General features: G+C 30.2%; 1 protein-coding gene across 2 annotated transcripts in view; it reads left to right on the top strand.

The window, feature by feature from the left end:
* LOC145322683 (SPRY domain-containing SOCS box protein 3-like) overlaps positions 1-22,352 on the top strand; it is a 40,453-nt gene that overhangs the window by 8,422 nt on the left and 9,679 nt on the right. The window contains exons 1-5 of one of the 2 annotated variants that reach the window (XM_080164881.1): positions 1,312-1,596; positions 15,367-15,506; positions 15,997-16,168; positions 16,684-16,859; positions 17,121-17,251. In XM_080164881.1, coding sequence (XP_080021007.1) covers positions 15,390-15,506; positions 15,997-16,168; positions 16,684-16,859; positions 17,121-17,251 — 596 coding nt within the window. In that variant the 5' untranslated portion in view covers positions 1,312-1,596; positions 15,367-15,389. Of the gene's footprint in view, positions 1-1,311; positions 1,597-15,366; positions 15,507-15,996; positions 16,169-16,683; positions 16,860-17,120; positions 17,252-22,352 lie in introns of those variants that run through there. The other variant, XM_080164882.1, reaches the window with a different exon arrangement.

Raw genomic sequence — 22,352 nt, 5'->3', positions numbered from 1 at the left:
GATCTTAGTTTGAATTAAAACCTCAAATAAAAAATAAACTTATTGATGTGAAAATTTGTTACACATAAAAAAATTAGCATACTTTCTTAATGCACATGAAATAAGATTGTTCATTTCTTAATTTTTAATCTAAATAAGTGTATTAATAATTGATTGTATTAGTGGATTTTTAATCATCGTCTTATCGTAGTTTTCTCTCTTGGGGAACGTTACAACCTTGTTTTTTTTTTCAATAAGCTTGAAATACAAGTTTTGTACATTAAACATTAACAAACCAAAATTTAAACAGCACTAAAGTTTTTTTAATTTACTAAAACTCATTAATTTACCTAACTGATTAAAGTATTCTGAAAATAGATAACAAGCCCCCCCCCCCCCCCGTAACATATTTTTTCCATTACGTATTTATTATATCGCCCCACCCCTGCTTTCCTTTTCAAAACAATTCTCCCCCAAACCCCCTCCCTAAATATTTTTAGCAGGTGGAATACCTTTATTTTTTTTATTTCTTCTAATAATTAATTAGTGTTTTTATATGAATTTGTTTATAATTTATTTTTTTAAGTATAAAATATTGCTTATTCAAAGATAAAATGAACCTGCTTTTAATAATGTTAAAGGCACCTTTCCTCTTGTAGACATAATTGACCCCTTTCCGGTAAATTCCCCCTCTTACTTCCGATGAACCCCCCCTCCCGTTCCTTCGTATTTCTCCGATATTTCCCTTTAAATTTGTACTTTGCACCTTTTTGTTCAAAATTTAGCAAAATAAAAAATCTTTAAATTAGTCTCTATCTATAGTATTTATCAAACATTAGTTCCTTCGCCCCTGGCCTAGGAGGTCAGAATGATAGCCTAAAACCACACCAAGACATTTATATAGCTTTCTTGAACTTGGATTAATAATTATTAACTTAGAATAAACCTTTATAGATTTCTGCCATTGAGATTTTAAGTCTAATAACAACGACCTTCCTCCTACTAAGGCGATAAAAAAGTTTGTTTTTTTAAAATATTCCGAGTCAAAAAAAATATTATTATATTCTAAAATAGATCAACCTAAGAGGGACAAAAGTACATTCATAATTTGAAAAATTGTTTAATTTCAAAATTTGAATTAAGTCCAATTTTAACCCAATTTGTCGTGCTCTTTACTTAGTAAGGTTATAGGAAGGTAAAAAGAGCTTTCGCTATAGTGATATATATATATATATATAGAGAGAGAGAGAGAGAGAGAGAGAGAGAGAGAGAGAGAAGATGATAGAGAGAGAGAGAGGGATATTATAATAGAGAAGAGAATATGAAAATTAGTATTAGTAGCTTTCTCTGAGTTCCTCACGGAGACGAACACGTTGCGCCTCTCCAAAAATACGCCACCACCTCCCAGAGTAAGGGGGCGGGGGGATATAGGGGTCTGGGGGGGGGGAGTACAGAACGATAGTTCAACTAAAATAGTAGAAAGGCTCATCATAAATATTTTTCTATTTCTTTAAAAACCATTGATCTAGCAACATATGAATAGTTATTAGTGTCTTTACTACACAGCACACCCTCTATTAGAGGGACAACACACTTTCAACATTACATCACATAGAGGTAAATAATAGTTATTTATCGCAGCGTATCATATACTACTTTCCGCGGATATTAAAATGAAAATTTAATATTAAAATGATAAAATCAGTTTTGTTAACTCCAAGGGGACGAAGGCTCTGGCTAAGAAAACTGGTATTAATTTTATGTTTCTATTCTTAATATTCGTGGAAAATTGTCTATATTATGATGCTATACATGATTTTTCAGTATCGGTGAGAACCAATTCTTATACAGCTGATATTGATCGATTTCGAAGCCATACTGAAAAATATAAGACCTTTTCGAGAGTAATTTATAAAAAAATTATTAAACTTTTTTCTTTGAAATATATTTGCTGGATAAAATTGACTTTTCATGGTGAAATTTGCGATGATACTTTAATGAATTAAATTAAATAGACAAGTGTTTGAAATTGAGTCATCAATCCTTTTTTAATAAAATTAATCTTTTAGTTGTATTTCATAAAATAATTTTGTAGTTCTGACAATCAAATTTAAAATTTAGTTTTTCTACCCAGTTAAGACTGGGGTATTGGGCTGCTTATTACACTAGTCCCCAAAGTCTTATAATTACGTTTTTTTTTCGTTGGATTTTGATTGAGTTGAGTGTCCAAACGATTCAACCACTAATTTTAATCAACAGAAGAGTATCATCATTAAGGATGTACATTAATTTTTCGGCCATTGTCTTATCCATTTAGATCACTGGTGTTTACCTTGCTTTAAAGATAATTTTACATTTCTGTCATTTTAAAGAAAAGTAAAATATTTTAGGCATCTTCTAATAACTATTTACATATCTTAATTATATAGGTAATCTTTTGTCATAAGATAGGTTTACATAATTTTCCCATTTTTTTGGAAATACTTTAATAAAATGTAGAACTTATTAGGATAAAAGCAGTTATTCCTTATTATTTGTGGTTGAATATAAAATGATAATGAAAAAATCCCTTAATTTTACTATCCAGTGAACAAAGACGCCCAAGAGAGGGTGCAAATGGGTGTTTAACCCGCTCAAACTTTGAAAGCCCTCATTTTACCCCCTTTAAATTTTTAAAAAATATACATTAGATTTCCTCCCTCAAACCAATGGAATCTCTCATTTTACCCCCCTCAAAATAAAAGCTTGAACGTCCGTGTCAGTGAAGATATCATTATTTAGCTGAAAGGAAGTATTTGCTAATTGATATCAATAAATAATTTTTTTTTAAACTAAACATTTTCTTGAATTGAAACATCCCTATCCCGAAATTTGATCCAATCTGAACTATGAACATTTTTATTGCTTTCCAGTTGTTCTTATGAAATATGCATTCACTATAAAAAAAATAACATTTTATATAAGTGTAAAGCATTTGCCTCCAAATTTTCTACCTGTCAAAATTTTGTTTATCCTAATTTATTATAAAAAAGAACATTTGCCTTCAACTGTTCTGCCTGTCAAACTTTTGTTTAAAATGTTATCATATAGTTCATGTAGCAAATATTGTGCATCAAATTAGTTTGTTTTTTCATTAGGGTCAAGACTTTTTTTCATTAAAGATGTTAAAACTTTAATGAAAAATATCATTATATGTTAAAATTCTAACTTTTGTAATGTAAATTTTATATTTTTTGTGAAGGAATATCATCATTTTTCTAAAGATTTTTAGATATTTCTAAGAGTATAATTTATTGTATTCAACTAAGGTGCAACTTTTTGCATTTTGCAGGGAGGTAGGGGCCATTGGGCTGTTTATTACACTAGTCCCCAAAGTTTTATAATAATGTTTCTTTTTCGTTGGATCAACAACATTGGGAACTTTTATTAAATTTTGATTTGATGTTTAATTAAGTTCAGGTCCAAAAGTTTCAACCATTTAATTGTAATCTTCGAAAGGGATAATTTTGTGTATGATCTTTAAGGGATATACATTAGTTTGGTCATTGTCTTTTCCCTTTAGATCCCTGGCATTTGGTAAATAATAGATTATTTGAGCCAGGTCAGCGAACCCTTTTTCATTTTAGGGTTAATAGATATAAATAAATAAGATCTTTAATCAAAAGAATATGAGGGATACCTATTTTAACATACATAGGTGTAACTATCTCTTAATGTTGTATTCTTTCTACTACATTTATTAATGTCTTTAAACAATGAGCTTTTAAAAATGTTATCCTTTTTGACAAATAATAACTGTTAAGTTAATAGTTATTTATAGCATCGTCCTATTTATAGACAGCTTTCCGCGGACATTAAAATAAAGAATTATAAGATTAAAACCATTTTTGTTAACCCTGAGTGGCTGAAGTCCAAGGCTAAGAAAACTGGTATCAAATGTATGATTTTTATTCGTAACATTCGTAGAAAATTGTCTGTAATACTATGCTATACATGATTTTTCATTATTTCTGAGAGCCGGTTCTAATCCAGCGGATATTAATCTGTTTCGAAGCCATACTGGAAATGTTATTCTTATTCTATAGTCAAATGTTGTTGATAACTGAGCAAAGTTTAACTGTGGTACTAACATGGATAGGCCAATGCACAATAGTTTCATGTATGATCCTAAATATGAAAAATTAATTAACTCATCAGAAGATTAGAATAAATAGTAGAAAATGATGAAAATTGTTAATTTGTACAACTCAATCATGATTAAATGATAAAAGTCCCCAAAGTTTTTATGTCAAGAAATGAGAGAATGTGTTTATAAAAGTATGGAGACCACTAAAATTTTCAGTCTTGTGTCCACTCCCTCCTTGGTTGATAAAGACAATGAACCCAATTGATTATAATTTCCAAAGCTATTGTATTTCAACTCCAATTTATCTTGAAAAAAAGATTGAGAACAAGTAATTACAGGCAGGGAGAGAGGGGACATTGGACTGTTTATAACGCCAGTCCCCAAAGTTGTATAATGACGTTTTTTTAATCGTTGGCTTAACAACTTGTGGGGTTTTTATTGAATTATGATTGGTCGGTTCATATAGTTAAGCGTACAAACGTTTCCATTACTAATTGCAATCTACAGAATGAGTATCATCATTATTGAGTATGTGCATCTATTTATCGGCCATTGTCTTATCCCTTTAGATCCCTGAATTACAGTACATTGTGGAGAAAAAGTTCCAATTTGCCTAAATTAATGAAAACACCAAAACTGCAAGATTGCATAAGGGGTAGGTTTATGAAGAAAATCTAATAAAAATAAGTAACTTTTATAGTTTATTTAATGATAATTTATAAAGGCTTTTAGTTGTGTTAGTTTATGTGATAAATAAATGATAAATACGCTTAGATGTATAACACAGACAGCTACCTGGTTTAAGTGCTAGGGACCTTTTTCGTCTGCTAGAAAATGACGATTTTATTTTTTGTATCATTAATGTTAATTAAAAACTAAATGAAAGGTTTATTTCTTCAAAATTATTTACAAAGATAGCTTAGAATAATTCTAATATTAAAAAACACATTTGATGTATATGAAGTCAAGTAGCAGAACCCATTAAACATCTTTAATAGATCTATCCCATTACAAAAATGCAATTTATAATGATAGACACTCAACTACTGTGTATATACAGATATCTAAATCATTGATTTATAATTAAATCGATATGGATTATCTTCTCATTAATTAATAAAACCCTGAGTCATCAAAAAGTTTAAATGGCACAGAAAATACGAGTATGTATGTAAATGGCCTACACTCTCTACGCAGTAGTATTTATCTAACATTTTTATGCAGTCTATCAGAGTATTACAATTTACTGTTGTTTCCTTTTTAATTCTAGAAGTATTGTTTGCTCATTGTTGATAAATTTTATATTCATAAATTAATATCATATCTATATTATTAGATACTATTTTAAAAATAATTATAAATGTATTGAACATTGCGTCTTATCAAAAAATATAATTAAAATGTAAATGTATTTTTTTAATAAGGATTTAAAGTTAAACATCAATGTTATATTAGACTTTCTATATAAATTTTTCATGTTGGCTTTGCTTTATTAGATTTCAGAGTAATTATTAGAAAGCATTTTTTTTCAAATACAAAAATTTGTTATTCATGTATTGACTTGAAGTCGTATAAATACACTTACTCTATAAATCGATACAATAATTTAAATGCCATACACGCCAGGAATCTAAAGGGATAAGACAATGGTCGATAAATTGTTGTACATCCCAAATGATGAAACACAAAATTATCACTTCTGTAGATTATAATTAGTGGTTTAAACGTTTGGACAGTCAACTTTTTAACTCAATCAATCAGAATTCAATAAAAGAAAACTTTATTTCAAAACTTTGGGGACTAAATTTTATAAAGAGCCCAATGTCCCCTTCCTGCATAGACGTACTTATTATTGTATACATATATATCTGGCCTGTGTTATTGATTATTAGATTATTTTGTTTGTCTTCAATGATTAATGAAAGAACAGAAAAATCTGTCTTTTAAACAAAAATTTAAATACCAAATTTAAATAAACAAGGATGACAACATCCATAAGTAGCGAAGCATAAACAATTAAATAAAAATTTAGATATTAGGTGACAAAAGCATGTATATTAGGAAAAAATCACGAAACCTTTTCAACATTTGTTTTTAATTTCTTAATATTTATTTATATTACAGTACTATGACTAACAGACTGACGGTCAAAGTAAATTACATACTGGATGCTCAGAACAACGGGAAATTTAATTTTGATATTTTTAACTACAAAAATTAAAAAAAAACGGACCATAAACACCAAAGATATGAAGAAAAATGTGAAAAATACAATAAAAAGCCAAAAACCTGCAAAAAGGCAGTCTGACCGCCATTGATGTGTTCTTGAAACGAAAGGAAATTTAATTTTGATATCTATAACTGAAAAACTTTGGAAATTGGGCCATAAACACCAAAGGTATGGAGAAAAATGTGAAAAATACAAAAATAGCCTTAAACCTGCTTAAAGGCAGTCTGACCGTCATAGTTGTTTTCTTGAAACGACAGGAAATTTAATTTTGATTCTATAACTGAAAAAATTTTGGAAATCGGACCATAAACACCAAAGATATGGAGAAAAATGTGAAAAACACAAAAATAGCCTAAAACCTGCTAAAAAGCGGTCCTATCGCCATTGATGTTTTATAGTTAATTGTGCTCCTTGATAATGGGAATGTTGTCAAAAAAATTCAGCCTTTTATCTTTTATAGGAGCTGAGAAAATCACGTTTCCCCCAAACTAAGACGGACATACGGACAGACGGACAGACGGACATACGGACAGACGGACATTTCAAATTATAGAGTAGCTTCGCCACTAAAAATGTATTAATTAAATGGCGAAATGGCGCAAATTTTTGTGTATTTAATGTAATTAAATATTTATTAAGTTGTCAATTTGACACGAGCTAAAGTTACTATCAAAACAAAGATATGGATTAATTAAATAATTTTAATATTTAAAATATAATAAGACTATTGATGTTTAAGGAATTATTGTTAAAAGATTCAGTTTTTATTCAATTTTAAAGGTTTTTCCAAAATGGCTTGAAACCGATTATCCGCTGGATTATCTTAGCCATACTGAAAAATAATGTAAAGCATATAGTGATTTTTCATTTTGCTCTTTGTAGAAAATTTATTATAATACGAAACCATACATGATTTTTCAGTTTGACCAAGAACCGGTACTAATCGAGCGGATATTAATCGGTTTCGAAGTTATACTGAAAAAAAAAACATTTTTATTTGAGTTATTCATCTTTTTCCGTGAGTGTGTGTTTGCTGATAAGAGACATTACTTTACTAGACAAATATAATAATTCCTATTATCATATGAATACCAGGGATCTCAAAGGATAAGACAATGGCCGATAAATTGGTGTACATCTCCAAAGATCATGCACAAAATTACCCCTTTTGTAGATTACAATTAGTAGTTGAAACAACCAATCAAAATGCAATACAATTACCCAATGTTGTTAAGTCAATGAACAAGAAAACATAATTGTAAAATTTGGGGACTAGTGTAATAAACAGCCCAAAGTCCCCTCCCTCCCTGATGAATACTCTCTTAAGGGATATGACAATGGAAGAAAATTAATGTACCAAATTATTATAGCTTCATACTCTCCCCTTCTGTAGATTAAAGTATTTTTGGATTAGTTTGGACGCTGCTACTTAGTACCACTCATTTAAGACATAATAAATTTTAAATTTTAAACAACGAATAAGAAAACGTGTTCATAAAACTTTGGGGACAAACATAATTTACAGTCAAATGTCTTCTCCCTCCCTGGTCACGCACTTATATTACTATCTTTATTGTATGTCTATTTATTGATTTATTATTTATCATTATTTGATAAAATGTGGTTTCCTAAGGCCACAAGATAATTTAAACTCATACTTTACATAAAAATAGGCCTCTAAGAGCACTTGAGGAAAGGGAGGGGGGTAGACCCTACATTTTTTATTTTAGTTTTATAAAAAAAATTAAATAAATTTTTATAGGAAGAACCATTTTGGTCCAGCAGTTCGCGAGATCTTAAACTACAGATAGATAGACATGCTGTTACTTGAAATAATACTTAGAACTATACTAATGTTCTTTAAAAAGACCCATTATTCTTTTCCAAGATGTATTTACTATTTAGAGTAAAAATTGCACTTTAGCAGTAAACAATAAATGCATGAAAAGAGAGAGATCATTTGTCTATTCATGGCCTTATTTTGTAGTGCATTTTCATATTTTACCATTTAAGATAATAGTTTTAAATACACAATCATAGTTTGCCCATTGAAATTTCAAATGTCTATCAATAAAAGGATTAGAAAAGGTTACATTTTTTCAATTGAAAAGCCCTTAGCACTAACAACGGACCTACAGACAAAGTCCTCATGTATAGGGGACAATCTTCACTAAAAAAATCAGCATTCTATCTTTAATGACATCTAAGTAAATCAATTCTTACAGACAGACAAAGTGAGTTATTACGTAGCTGTATCTTCTTAAAATGATAAGTTGAACATGCATAAAGTATTTGCAAAATGTAGAAATTTGACCTCAAAAGGTATGGAATTTATATTTTTCAAATAACTTCTAAATTTTTAAAAAGTTAGCAATGTCTGTAAACAAAAGTCTCTTGTTTTATTCATACTTCTGCGGATAAAAGTTTTTAAAATACTTTTTTCAACCGAAAAGTCATTAAAATATTCATTATTGTTTTTTCGTACTTTTCTTTGTATTTTCATTTTTTAGAGCAAAGTTTTTTGTTTTTCTTAGGAGAAAAACGTCAAACTGACTGTACAAATAATTTTTTAAAAACTTTAAACATAGGTAACAAAGTAATATATTAAAGTTACAAATTTATATCTACTGAAATACCTGTATATATCCTTTTAAAGTGATATGATGTCTAAGCTTATTTGGGGGAAGGGTAACTCCACCCTTTCGAAAAGAAATCTCACCTAAACAAAAAATTATCCTTCCAAAAAAACTAAATTTAAGGTGGTGTGTCTAACTACCCCCCCCCCCCCTTCTCATTCTAAGGTTCCTGGAGAGGCCACTAGGGGCGTTACTGCTTAACTTGTACAGAAAAAAATAAATATATAGTTTTAATTTTATTCAATTCAAAGTTTTTTTAATAAAAACTTTTACTAAATATCAATAAAGCAATAATATTATTATCAAGAGTCGCACAAACCTAAAATCTAAAAAGCTTTGCTTTTGTTACTATAGTAAATATTTGTCCCGCACTACATGCACCAGAAGTCCTAAAAGTGGACACGGCTTAGGAAATACCCAACATGACCTCATTTAAACTTAGACAAGCATCACATTATCCTTAAAAAGCGAAGCTCTTAAGTTACAGACAAATAACGTAAAAATCGTCAATGAATTGGGTATTAAACTACATAATGCAATTGTAATAAAGATATAAGAAATGTCCTGATTATTTCAATATTTTTAGACATGTGACATTTCAAATGAACAATAACATGGTATTCTAGAAAGTTTGTTTCAAATCAAATATAAGAAAACATTTTTTTTATTGTAACCACTAGCGGTTGCGCCCCTCAATCCGTTCAGTACTTATTGAAATCTTAAGCTTCCGACAAAAAAAACCTTAGCACTTATATAATACTATGTAAAATGATATAGTACATGAAAAGCTACCCAACTATTGCTGCAGTAGATAATTATAGAGCAGTTTCGCTTTAAAACAAATGTATTGCCTGTCCACTTGTTATGACGATACAGGGCAGGTGAGGGACAGACAAGGGGCTGGAAAAGGGGGGAGGGGCAAACTAACAGGTGAAAAATCTAAATGTCTGCGACTGTAAAAGTGTAAATATACTTTTTTATGCATTTTTACTAGGAAACAAATATCACAAAACTGTGCCTATTTCTTTCTTTTTAAAAATTATATCACATTCAATTTTATTTATATCAGAATCTGTCAAATATTGGCCTATTACAGTTTTGTGCTTTAAATCATAGAGGGAGGAGATATTGGGCTGTTAATTACACTGGTCCCCAAAGTTTTATAATAACGTTTTTTATTCGTTGACTAAACAACTTTTGAATGGTCGGTTTATTAAGTTGGGTGCTCAACCCCTTATTGAAATCTACATATGGGATAATTTTGTGTATCATCATTAGCACCGTATATAAATATATCTGCCATTGACTTATCCCTTTAGTCCCTTTATCCCATGCTTTATATATAATAACATATAACTATAACATTATGAGAAAAGCGTTAGATGTTTCTAAATGAACACAAATCATTCTTGTGTTCAAATATTATTTTTAAACTAAAAATGTTTCTATGAATAAACCTATAAATGTACATTGGATTTCATATGGATTAAGAAAAGCGTTATGTTAGGTTTCTAGTCGAACATTATAAAAAAATAAAAAAAAATTAGTTTTATGTTGAAAAATTTTCTATAAATAAACCTATAATTGTACATTGGATTTTATATTAAAACCAAATAAATCAAAGGATAGGTATCATTAATTATTTAAATTATGAGTAAAAAGTAGTAGTCATTGAAATTAATATTTAATTTTTCAAACAAATAATAAATAATAGATATAAATTCAAGTATAATCTTTATCATAATTAGCAAAAAGAATAGGTATGTGAAATAGTTAGGTTTTTTATTCGTTTTTGAAAAAAAGGCAAATAATTTCACTTGTGCAATGCTTTCTCGTCATTTAATTGTTTGTTGGGACATTTAAAACATTGGAGGGGTGGGGGTAATCAACCCTATACCCCACCCCCCCCCCCCTTTGAACGTCTGTGCCCTTGTTGCTAATAATGGCTATTTTGAAATCAATATTTAATTTTTCAAATAAATTAATTAATTATAGAATAAAATTCAAGTATAATCTTTATCATATGTAGCGGAGAGAATATGTGAAATAGTTAGGTTTTTTATTCGTTTTTGAAAAAAAGGCAAATAGTTTTCACTTGTTCAATGCTTTCTCGTCATTTAATTGTGTGTTGGGACATTTAAAACGATAGTCTCCAAAAAAGTTTGTCTGTTTGTGCGTACATTGCATCTGTAAGTCTGTCTTTATGTTCCTTAACTCTAACTTTGGTTATAGATTTTACTAGAAGAATAATTTTCACATTAAAAATGTTTTACCAAGCCTAATTAATCTAAGACACTACAAAAATGGACGGTAATCTTTTTCATTTTCAAAAGGCATCAGTTTTCACGAAAACTATTCTTGTTATACGTTAGGTTTACTCAAATAGACATCGATAATTTATTGTAAATTTAACTTGAAAAAAAAAACAGAATATATTATTAATTATAGTTAAAGGGTAGCTGCGCTAACAATAGCTATTTTGTACCCAATTTAACCTTGAACTAATTACATCTCTCAAACCTTTGTAAATTATATTGTTGACTAATATGAACAATAATTCATTTTCAAAATTGCATAATTCGCCAGGAGAAAACCCTCCTTCCACCCCTAACCTTTTTTATTATTAAAAGCGAAGCTTTTCTATAATTAGGGTAGGTCCGTCCGTCCGTCCGTACGTCCGTCCGTACGTCCGTCCGTCCGTCCGTCCGAGATAGTTAGCTTTTATTCGTTAATTTAAGCATGTTAGAATTGTCCTATCGATTTCAAACTTTGCATGGTGATTTCTGTAGTAGTTAGGTACGATTTAGAAAGCGTAGCAACTCTATAATCATTACCCAAATGTCCGTACGTCCATTTTAAACATGTTGATTTTTTTTACTTTTTTAAATAGCTTTTATTCGTTAATTTAAGCATGTTAGAATTGTCCTATCAATTTCAAATTTTGCATGGTAATTCCTGTAATAGTTAGGTACGATTTAGAAAGCGTAGCAACTCTATAATCATTACCAGAATGTCCGTACGTCCATTTTAAACATGTTGATTTTTCTACTTTTTTAACAACGAATTTTTATATGATCTAATTATCCGTTTGATCTGATATTTGGTATATTGATTCCTGGGACAACAAAGAACAATATTTTAAGCGAAGCAACTCTACAATCAAGCCCTAAAGATGTAAGTATGTCCATAAACATTATCCTGTATCAAGCAGTTTTTCAACAAATTTACTTACAATTTTGCTTCGAATCTTATACTTTTATATTCTGATTATTCAGTTCAGACACTATACAAGTATTAATGTCCGTTTGTCCTACCGTTTCAGTGCTTCGCTTTTATGGATGTTGTCATCCTTGTTTCATTAAATTTTAGGAAAGTCACACAAGGTTTTATCCCCAAACATGAGGTAGTTATTTATCGCATCGTATTATAGACAGCTTTCAACATATAGGTATTAAAATTTAAAAATAAAAACCAGTTGTTTTTGTTACCCGGGGCCGATGGCCGGGCTAACAAAACTGGTATTGATTTTAAGATTTTTATTTTATTATTCATTGAAATTTGTCTGTAAAACGATGCTGTACATGATTTTTCAGTATGGCCTAGAACCGGTTCTAATCCAGTGGATATTAATCGGTTTCGAAGCCAGACTGGAAAAAAATAAGGGGGGCAAAATAAGTGAAACTACCTTTCATTTACTTTGACCCTGATGTCCAAGTGCCTGCAGTGCATATTTTTCTTTATTTACTTATTCATTCATTTTCTAGCCAGGAATTTGGGTTGCATTTTGCATATCAGAGCTGGTAGAATAATATTCTGTTCTTAAACTTTGTTTATACTGAATAAAAATAGGATTTCTATTATTAAAGTTGAAAGGAATTATTAGTAGTTGACCAATCTCCAAGTAGTTCTTGTAAATTAAAGCTTAAGTATCAGTTACCTTTCAATTATTAAATTTTAGTGTAAAGTTAAACACTAGAATAGACTTTCATTACTTAAGGAATTAACATTTCTCTATGTGAGAAAAGAAACATATAATATTCAGGGCCGAGAGGGAAAATTTGGGTATTCATAACACTAGTTCCCATAGTTTTATGATTTCGTTTTCTTATTCTTTGGCTCAACATTTTTGGGGACTTTTATTGATTTTTGATTGGCTGATTTATTAAGTTGTGATTCCAAACTTTTTGACCAATAATTTCAATCTACAGATGGGGTAATTTTGTGTATCATCATTGGGGATTTACATTAATTTATCGGTCATTGTCTTATCCCTTTAGATCCCTGTATAATATATGTATTTGTTTGGAGTTGATATAATTGCAATTGAAATATTAGCTTGTGCAAGGTCGGCAGTTTAAAAGAGAAATATGTTGCACTCAGAACCTCACACACACACTCACACATACACATACTCGCATACTTTGAAATAGCATTACAAACTATTTTTTTCTGGTTAATTATGTCTCTTTTTAAAACATATAGTGTGTGTTCCATGGGGCTTTTCTCCCCTTACTCCATTTTTTAAAGAATGTATACCTTACTTCATGGGATGGGACTCCTAAAAATATATCTCAGAAACTATTAAGATACCAAGATATTCTTAAAAGCAAAGTGGCTTATTATTAAAATTTCGGAAGATAGAAATTAGTTTTACCGTCATGTTAGAAACGACGATAACAGTAGAAAACTTTTAAAAATGAAATAGGTGCATAATTTAATAATGCTTCCTTGAATTTCTTATTAACCACCAATATGAAAACGGCAAGAACTAGGTATTTCTGGTGCTTTTTATATCTTTCTAAAGTCTTTCTTAGGTCAAAAAGTAACTTAATTAAGCTTATTATTTTTAATACTTTTAATTCCCTATCATAAAGTTTGAAGACTTAAAAAAATATAGTATCTTACTATATGGAACACATCACTTTGCTAACTTCCTAACATATTTTTCTCTTTTCATGCATTTAAGGAATTATTTTATAAGAATTCTTTATTAGATAGTTTGAAATATTTCATACAATTATTTAATCTTATTTGGTGCACATTCCCTTGAAGGGTTAGGAGCATATTTATATACAGTTTTGCTCTGGCCATTTAAGTAACCTAAGTAGCTAAAAAATATTTGTCTATCTTTATTCATCTAATGAATTAATTTATCAGAGTTCCTTATAAAACAGTTTAAAGTTTGCAATATAATTATTTAATCTTTTTTTTTATGCACATTCCCTTGAAGGGTTAGAAGCATATTTATATATAGTTTTGCTCTGGCCATTTAAGTAACCTAAGTAGATGAAAAATATTTGTCTATCTTTATGGATCTAATGAATTTATTTATCAGAGTTCCTTAATAAATAGTTTAAAGTTTGCAATATAATTATTTAATCTATTTTTTAATGGACATTCCCTTGAAGGGTTAGGAGCATATTTATGTACAGTTTTGCTCTGGCCATTTAAGTAACCTAAGTAGCTAAAAAATATTTGTCTAACTTTATGCATCTAATGAATTAATTTATCAGAGTTCTCCATTAAATAGTTTTAAGTTTGCAATATGATTGTTTAATCTTTTTTTGATGGACATTCCCTTGAGAAGGGCTAAGAGCATATTTATGTACAGTTTTGCTCTGGCCATTTAAGTAATCTAAGTAGCTAAAAAATATTTGTCTATCCTTATGGATCTAATGAATTAATTTATCAGAGTTCCTTATAAAATAGTTTTAAGTTTACAATACAAATTATTTAATCTTTTGCAAAAATACTTTATGACCAATTAAGTAACAATTTTGGTAGACAAACAATATGCAATTCTTAGTGAATGAGTTAATAGGCACTAAGTTAGTTGAATTTATTGGACGTCAAGTATTTTGGGGGTTGCAATTAATTGTACAAAAGAGTTACTTAACTGATCATATACTATTTAGATTAAATAAGTGTATTACAGACTTAAAACTATTTTACTGCGAATGCTTTATAATTAAATTATCTTAATGAATGCAAAAAAGGGACAACATTTCAGAAGTCACCTCTATAGCAAAAAGTACATGAACTGATATCTTTACACAACTACTTTTTTTTCTATAGACATTTTAATTTTTTCTTAACATTTTTTTGTATTTGTATTAAACTCACTTCCAAAACAAAAATGAATTTATTATTACTTAGATCTTACACCTGATTATCATGTACTCTAATAAAGTGTAACTTGTAGCTAGCTAAAATAACGATCATCCCTCCCATCCACCCCCTTTACCCCATTCCCTCCTTTCCTATGGAATAAACGAACTGACAAATAAATGATTTCCATGTTAGTAAACTAAATTGACGACAATTTTTCCCCTGTCTTAACATCCACGTATATTCTATAACCATTAATATGAATTATGATTTTAAAACTTGTTTAGGATGAGTTATCGTGTGGTTGACAATGTGGTGGAACAAGTCAAGCTCAACCGCCGCAGCTGTGCCGCCTCCTAGCGGACACATTTTGAACCATCATCCCCACCACCAACGAGCACATCCAGACCTTCAACAAAACCAACAGGTATTAATAGCATTATAGCATAAAACTTCCCGTTTTCATTTTTTTGGCTTAAATTTTTAATTTTTAAGCTATTTATAATCCTAATCAACGGCAAAATTTTGTAACATTAGAATTAGCATTGAAGCAAAATGTGTAAATGCTATGATAGTTTCCCCCAAAGTTCCTAGTTGAGTACAGAATCTCCCACCCCTCATGGTGTTAATTATTAACTTATGCTAGATCAGGTTAGGTTATATTGGGTACTCTGTAATCCTGTATCGTTCGGGCATCGCGAAAATGACCCCTCCTCCTATTTTCAAGTAGGAGGGGGAGGAGGGAGTGAGCGTTCTTTGAACATTAGGCACAAAACGTGATGGATAAATCTTATGTATAAAGTTAATAAAATCTTTTATAAATTTTTGTTACATTTCTCTTATGATTCATTTATTACGTAATATATACACATTGAGTTGTAAAAGATTTTTTAACAATCCAACTGTTCAAACTTAAGGAAGTGCAAGATGACTCTGAGTTGGAAGACTACTCTGCCCCAGAAGTTGGCCACCTTGTCCTACCTGAACGGGTTCCAATACAGGTTGGAGTCCCGCAAGGCGACGCGCCTGGCGCTCAAGTTCGCCAGCAGGAAAACTTGCATCACAATTTAAATCACAATCTTGCCTCAGGTAAAATTAACACATTTTATCGAGAAATATTAAAAATATAGTCCTCATTGTGTGTTCCAATTTGGGGTGGGTAAAATCTCAATTTTTGTCAAGAAACGTCCGCATTTAACATGTAACTTGACTAAGCCCTCTTGGATGCTTTAAATTTTTTGTTTAAAAGAGGGATTGCCATTTTTATGTCAGGTTTAGACTTCCGGCTGATTTTTAAAATTGTATATGGTTGATTTATTTGAGTCTTACAGGCGACTAAATCGCGGCTGATGAGCCCTGTAATAATAATAACAACTTCGGTACACAAAGTTAGACAGGCTACTAACTTTTCCTTTATTCGTTGGAATAAAATAATTATTTTGTTTGAATGGATATTATGACAGAAGAAAATTTGTTAGTTCATCTATCCAGAAGGATGGATGCGGGTATCGTTTTTTTAACCAGCTGAGAGCAACACTTTATCAGAGTACATGAAAATCGGGTGCAACACCCAAGTAATAATATATCATTTTTATTTGTTCTAGGGGCTGAACGATTACCTGTGCCCGCCATCCAGAACGGGTACAACTCCCCGGCCCCCCAACACCATTATCACAGCCATGTATCACGTGATCACCCCCTACCTGTGACAGTTCCCCCGCCCCTCAGCCAGGGCTGTGAGGATCACTGGTCCTGGAATAAGAATGATAAATCACATGAGGTAATTTTTTTAGAACAACAAACAAGGATGACAAATTCCATTAAAGATTAAAGAAATCAACGGAATAACAAAAAATTTATAATGTTTGTCACTATGTAACGAATGATCTTGTTAACCACTTTATAGTGAAGCTTCTCATATGTCCATGGAAGTTTATTATTTTGGGAGGGGGGTGGACTACTGTTCCCCCCCCCCCTCTTTCCAAAGAAAAATTTCCCTTGATAACCTAAACTGATCATAATAGGATTTATTATTTGTTAGGTCCGGCTGTGTGGTCCGAAGCAGAGAATTGCGCATTTCCACCCGAACTGGTCGAACGGGTCCGCAGGAGTCAGGGGAACCAGGATGCTCAATGGGGGCAGATTCTACTGGGAGATTACTGTTTCTAAAAGGTGGGTTGTTACCCCTTTTATTTTTCCGCCATTCAAAATTGATAGTATCTATAAGGGATCCATGGTATAAGACAATTGCCAATTAATTGATGTGTATCCCCAATGATGATACACAAAATTACCCCTTAGTTAACCAACCAATCAAAATTCAATAAAGGTCCTCAGAGTTGTAAGGGCAACGAATAAGAAAACGTTATTATAAAACTTTGAGAACTAGTGTAAAAAACAAACAATGTCCCCTTCCTCCCTGCTGTAAAATTCTAATAAAATAGAGAATAATTAAAATTTTAGCTTTCATTATATTTCTATACTTCCGATGTTTTCTGACTTAAAGCTATAGTAAAAAGCAGAATAACCGTTTAACTTTTTATTACTTATATGTACTATTTATACATATTATATAATGCATTGTTCGTTGTCCTTAAATGTATACCTACTTAGACTATCAAATGTTTTGTTTTAGTCAAGCTGTATGAAATTACAAAGTCAGCCTTTAATTCTATTTTTTAAGGAAAACTGTTCTTAAAATAATTATGTATCATTTTTAATTAATCTTAGTAGCACAGCTACGCTATTAGTATGGTTTGTTCGTATGTTCGTCATCTTTAGATAAGAAGATAATAGTAATTTATAGCATGTTATTAAAAACAGCTTTCCGCGTATATTACAATAAAAAAATACAGGATTAAAACTATAATGCCAGGACTAACAAAACTGGTATTAATATTAAGATTTTTTCAATATTGTCTGTAATACATAATTTTTCAGTATTGCATAGAAACGGATTTAATCCAGCTGATATTAATCGGTTTCAAAGCCATGCTAGAAATTTTTTTCATTTTATGATTTATCTTAGATTTATCAAATTTTGAAATATAATTTCCATTCATTTGTTATTAAAATCAGAGATCCGTCGATTTCAATTTTTGGCTGAAACGTTGGACGCATAACTAAATGAGCCAACCAAACAAAATTGAATAAAAGTCTACAAAGTTGTTAAGCTAGCAAATAAGAAAACATTATTTATTATAAGACTAATGTACTAAACATCCCGTTGTCCATATCCTCCCCCCTCCCCCCCCCCCCCCATTGATTAGAATAATAATCTTTTTTAACAAAAAAAAGTAAAAAACGTTTCAAATCCAAACATGGCAAAAAATGTGTACGCCTCTTATTTTCTTTGTAAGTTAAACGCAACAAACAAAAACAATGTTAACAAGATAATTTTTTACACTTTATGTTTAGTTTTATGCAGGGAGGGAGGAGACATTGGGCTGTAAATTTCACTAGTCCCCAAAGTTTTATAATAACGTTTTCTTATTCGCTGGTTTAACAACTTTGGGGACTTTTATTAAATTGTGATAGTTTGATTCAATAAATTGAGTGTTCAAATGTTTCAACTATTGTACACAAAGGGTAATTTTATGTATCATTATTGGGGATTAACATCAATTTATCGGCCATTGGACTATCCCTTTAGAATCCTGGTTTTATGCGACTATGTCATGGTAAATGATGCAAGACGGCAAAATAAAAGTATCAAAACAAAATTTAAAGGTCTAGAAAATTAAGTATCTGTAAAAATATATTATATGCTTTAGTCCATAAACAGGTACAACTTTCAAAACAAAGTTATGCTATATCAGACAAAGGTAGCACAATCAAATGGTTGGTTAACGTATATCCTATTATATAAAATGGTAAGAATTTTTTGTCTGAAGCTTCAGATCTCAGTAACTGCTGAACCGATTAGGTTCTTTATTTTGGGTTAGCTTTATAGGTTCTGTTTAAGTCTATTTTATTTTAAGTCTTGGGATGGTTTTAAGCTTTTTTAGCCCATCTCAACACCTTCTATTACAGAGCCCCTTAATGGTAGGGGCGTAGCCGTTAGTGTTTGAAATAATATCATTAAGTTAGATTAAATATAATAACCAAGCATTGTTTTAAGCAATCTAAATATTAAGTCAATTAATGTAATATAGAAACCTGGTGTGGCTAAATTGTGCAGACTTATGCAAATGCGTAGTTGTTATATAAATGACTCGTGTCAAGTCGGTGGAAAATCAATTCTGGCGCCGCCAATTTAAAAATGCTGGAACCCTATTCTAGATTTTGTTTAATTTTCTAAATATTTTTAATTCTATTCAGTAAAAAAAAAGAAGTTTATGTGTTCATTGAGACCTCATAAATACAGGACTTTTTTACCGTGGGTCAGGTTTTAATCTACTTTTAGTACGGATATATTAATTAATACTTGTTTCTTTATTCTCTAAAAGTTTAAATCGCCCTTTAGAGTTGAAAAAATCTGCTATATTGAGAGTTTAGTAATTTTCTGAAAAGGTTTTTAAGACCCTGGGTCATGTTTTGTGCTACTTTAAAAAATACAAATAGAAAAATAATCAACCTATAAGCCAAATTGCTGAAAACTTTACTTTAGAACGTAGGTATATCTCTAAACTTTTAAAATGATCATAGAGACCTAGAAGATGTCTTAATTCTTTTAAAAATTTCTAGAATATTGACCTGATTATTGCCCAGTGTTTCTTGTGTATATTTTTAGTTTATATTTAGACAATAAGACTAAGAGAAAACATAATTTTGCACAAATGGGTGTGGGGTATGTTTGCAAAATAGCAAAATTACTGCAAAAAAAGGGTTATTTGAAAATTACAGAAAAATTGAAATTTTTTTTGAGAATATTATTCCTAAAGAACAAGTATTTAATTTGTTCATTTCTTACTTTTCATCTTTTTTTCTTAAAAAGTCATCAAAAAAGTAACAGGATGTCTTTTAGACTGTCTACCTGTCTAAGTGTAACGAAGGGTGGCGCTAAACGCTGGACCGATATGGTTCTCCTTTTCAGGTTAGCTTATGGGTCCTTTAAAGGTTTATAATCATTATTTTAGAGAAGAAGGGTACCCCAAGACTGAAAAAATACCCCTTCCTCCCCCCCCCCCAAAAAAAAATATTTCTAGGCATCTAGTGGCGTAGCCGCTGATAGAAAATAAACTGTATACTTAGCTACCAAAATAAGCACGTACAAAACTTTTGTTTCATTTGTAATTAAATAAACTCTAATTAATTCATATCAATTAATCTGAGCACTATTTACTTCTTGAAATTGAAGTTTATTAACTTTTTTATTAGTTTAAATGTATAAATACTATTTATATTTTCTCGCGTAGTGTGGTCAAATTACAAATAACTATTTTTTTACATAATGTAGCTACTCAAAATTTGTTTTGACTTTTAACTGTTATTGAAAAATGTGTTACTTTAAAACTTATTGTGTTATTTTAATTGTTGACTAGTGGATGCGTCCCTAGCATCTAGAGGCTTTGTATTTGAAGATTGAAAAAATAGCCTGAAACCATCCCATAACCTAAATATAAAATTAAAATACCCTAAAACCACCCAAGGACCTATGTTGAGCTTATTAAAATAGCGAACTCAATCGGTTCAGTAGTTAATGGAATCTTAACCTTCATACAAAAATCATTACTACTTTATATAATATGATATCCATTGTAACTTAGTAATGGAAATAACAAGTTTTTTTTTCTCTGTTATGCTTGTTTTGACTGAATACATGTAAATTATTCTAGCTACACTTAAAATTAATTCTATACAATGTTATTAGCTTGATGTTGCTGCGCTAATTATGTGCTTGATCTTGTACTTGTTAAATTGTTCATGTATCCTAATATAGTTTAAAATGTTACAGACCCTAGAACATTAATTTAACCTTACCCACTGCACTGGTGTCCATAAATAGCGCAGCTATTATAAAAGATACACTTGGCATGAATAGGAATAGGAATTTTTAAACTATTCTTGAGGCATATTAAATAATGTGCAGTGTAAACATTATTACAGTTCATTGCATATATTTTCTGTTGAAATTCTTAAATAATTCTTAGAAAATGGGGGGTAATTAGGTAAATTTTGGGGGGAAATCCAAAATACTCAAAATTACATAATTTTCAAGCCTATTCGCCTGTTAATAGATGTGTTTGTGTGTATTTTAAGGCAATAAAAGGCATCATTTAATGTGTAATCGAATTGAAAGCGTGAACTTTTAGCTTCTACAAATTTATGTAATTTCTTAGAAGCAGGCACTTTAATACCTTCTTGCTAAATCGTGTAAATCACATTGAAACTGTAAATTATGATACTCAAAGTTTTATAATTATAATCTTTGTTGGGTACTTTTATTAAATCCTGATTTGTTGGTCAAACTTAGAGTGTCCAAACTTTATAAACAAAAGGGTGAACACTAAACATTATTTTAAATATTCTTGGGGTCTTCGTCATTTTATCAATGTCTCATTCCCTGTGTAAAATGGCATTCTGAAAAGATTAATCAAAAACAACAAAGATAAAAAAGTATGCTAAACTTAAAACTTTATTGTAGATCATAGGTTCGAACCTGTAACGTCAATGAAAAGTTTGCTTGTTTAAGATTTGGCATATTTAAGATCCCATTATAAAACAAAATACTTATAGTGAGCAAATATAAGCTTTGTAGAAGGCACTATTTTAATGGGGGATAATGGGCTGCTTATTACACAAGTCACCAAAGTTTTATAATAACGTTCTCTTATTCTTTGGCTTATCAACATTGGGGACATTTATTGAATTTTGATTATTTGGTTCATTAAATTGAGTGTTCAAACGTTTCAAACGCTAATCTTAATCTACAGAAGGTGTAATTTGTGTGTATCATCATTGAGGGTGTACATCAATTTATCGGCCATTGTCTTATCCCTTTAGATCACTGCTATTTTACGCATTAAAAATTTAAAAATATTATGAATGTTCTTAAATCACGTGTGGAGAAAAAAACAACAAATAATATTGAAGTGTTTGAAAGGATATTTCAAGAATTTTTTAATGAGTTACATTTCAACAAATAAAAAGTTGGAAATTGTTATCTTAGGCTTTCAATAACAAGACAAGGCCTGTTTTTTTAAGACAGGCACCTAGTATATCGAGAATGTACTTAAGTTTTAAAAGTATAATAGCAGATGATCAGCGAAATACTAAAAGTATAATTCAAGTAAATAAGTTTGGTTTTAATAATTATTTTTTGTACAGTTTA

Source organism: Acartia tonsa, chromosome 6 (assembly GCF_053477335.1).
Source record: "Acartia tonsa isolate MP-2025a chromosome 6, ASM5347733v1, whole genome shotgun sequence".
Classification (NCBI taxonomy): Eukaryota; Metazoa; Arthropoda; class Copepoda; order Calanoida; family Acartiidae; genus Acartia; species Acartia tonsa.
The sequence above is the reverse complement of the archived record's forward strand: the minus strand, read 5'-3'. Positions and strand labels throughout refer to the sequence as shown.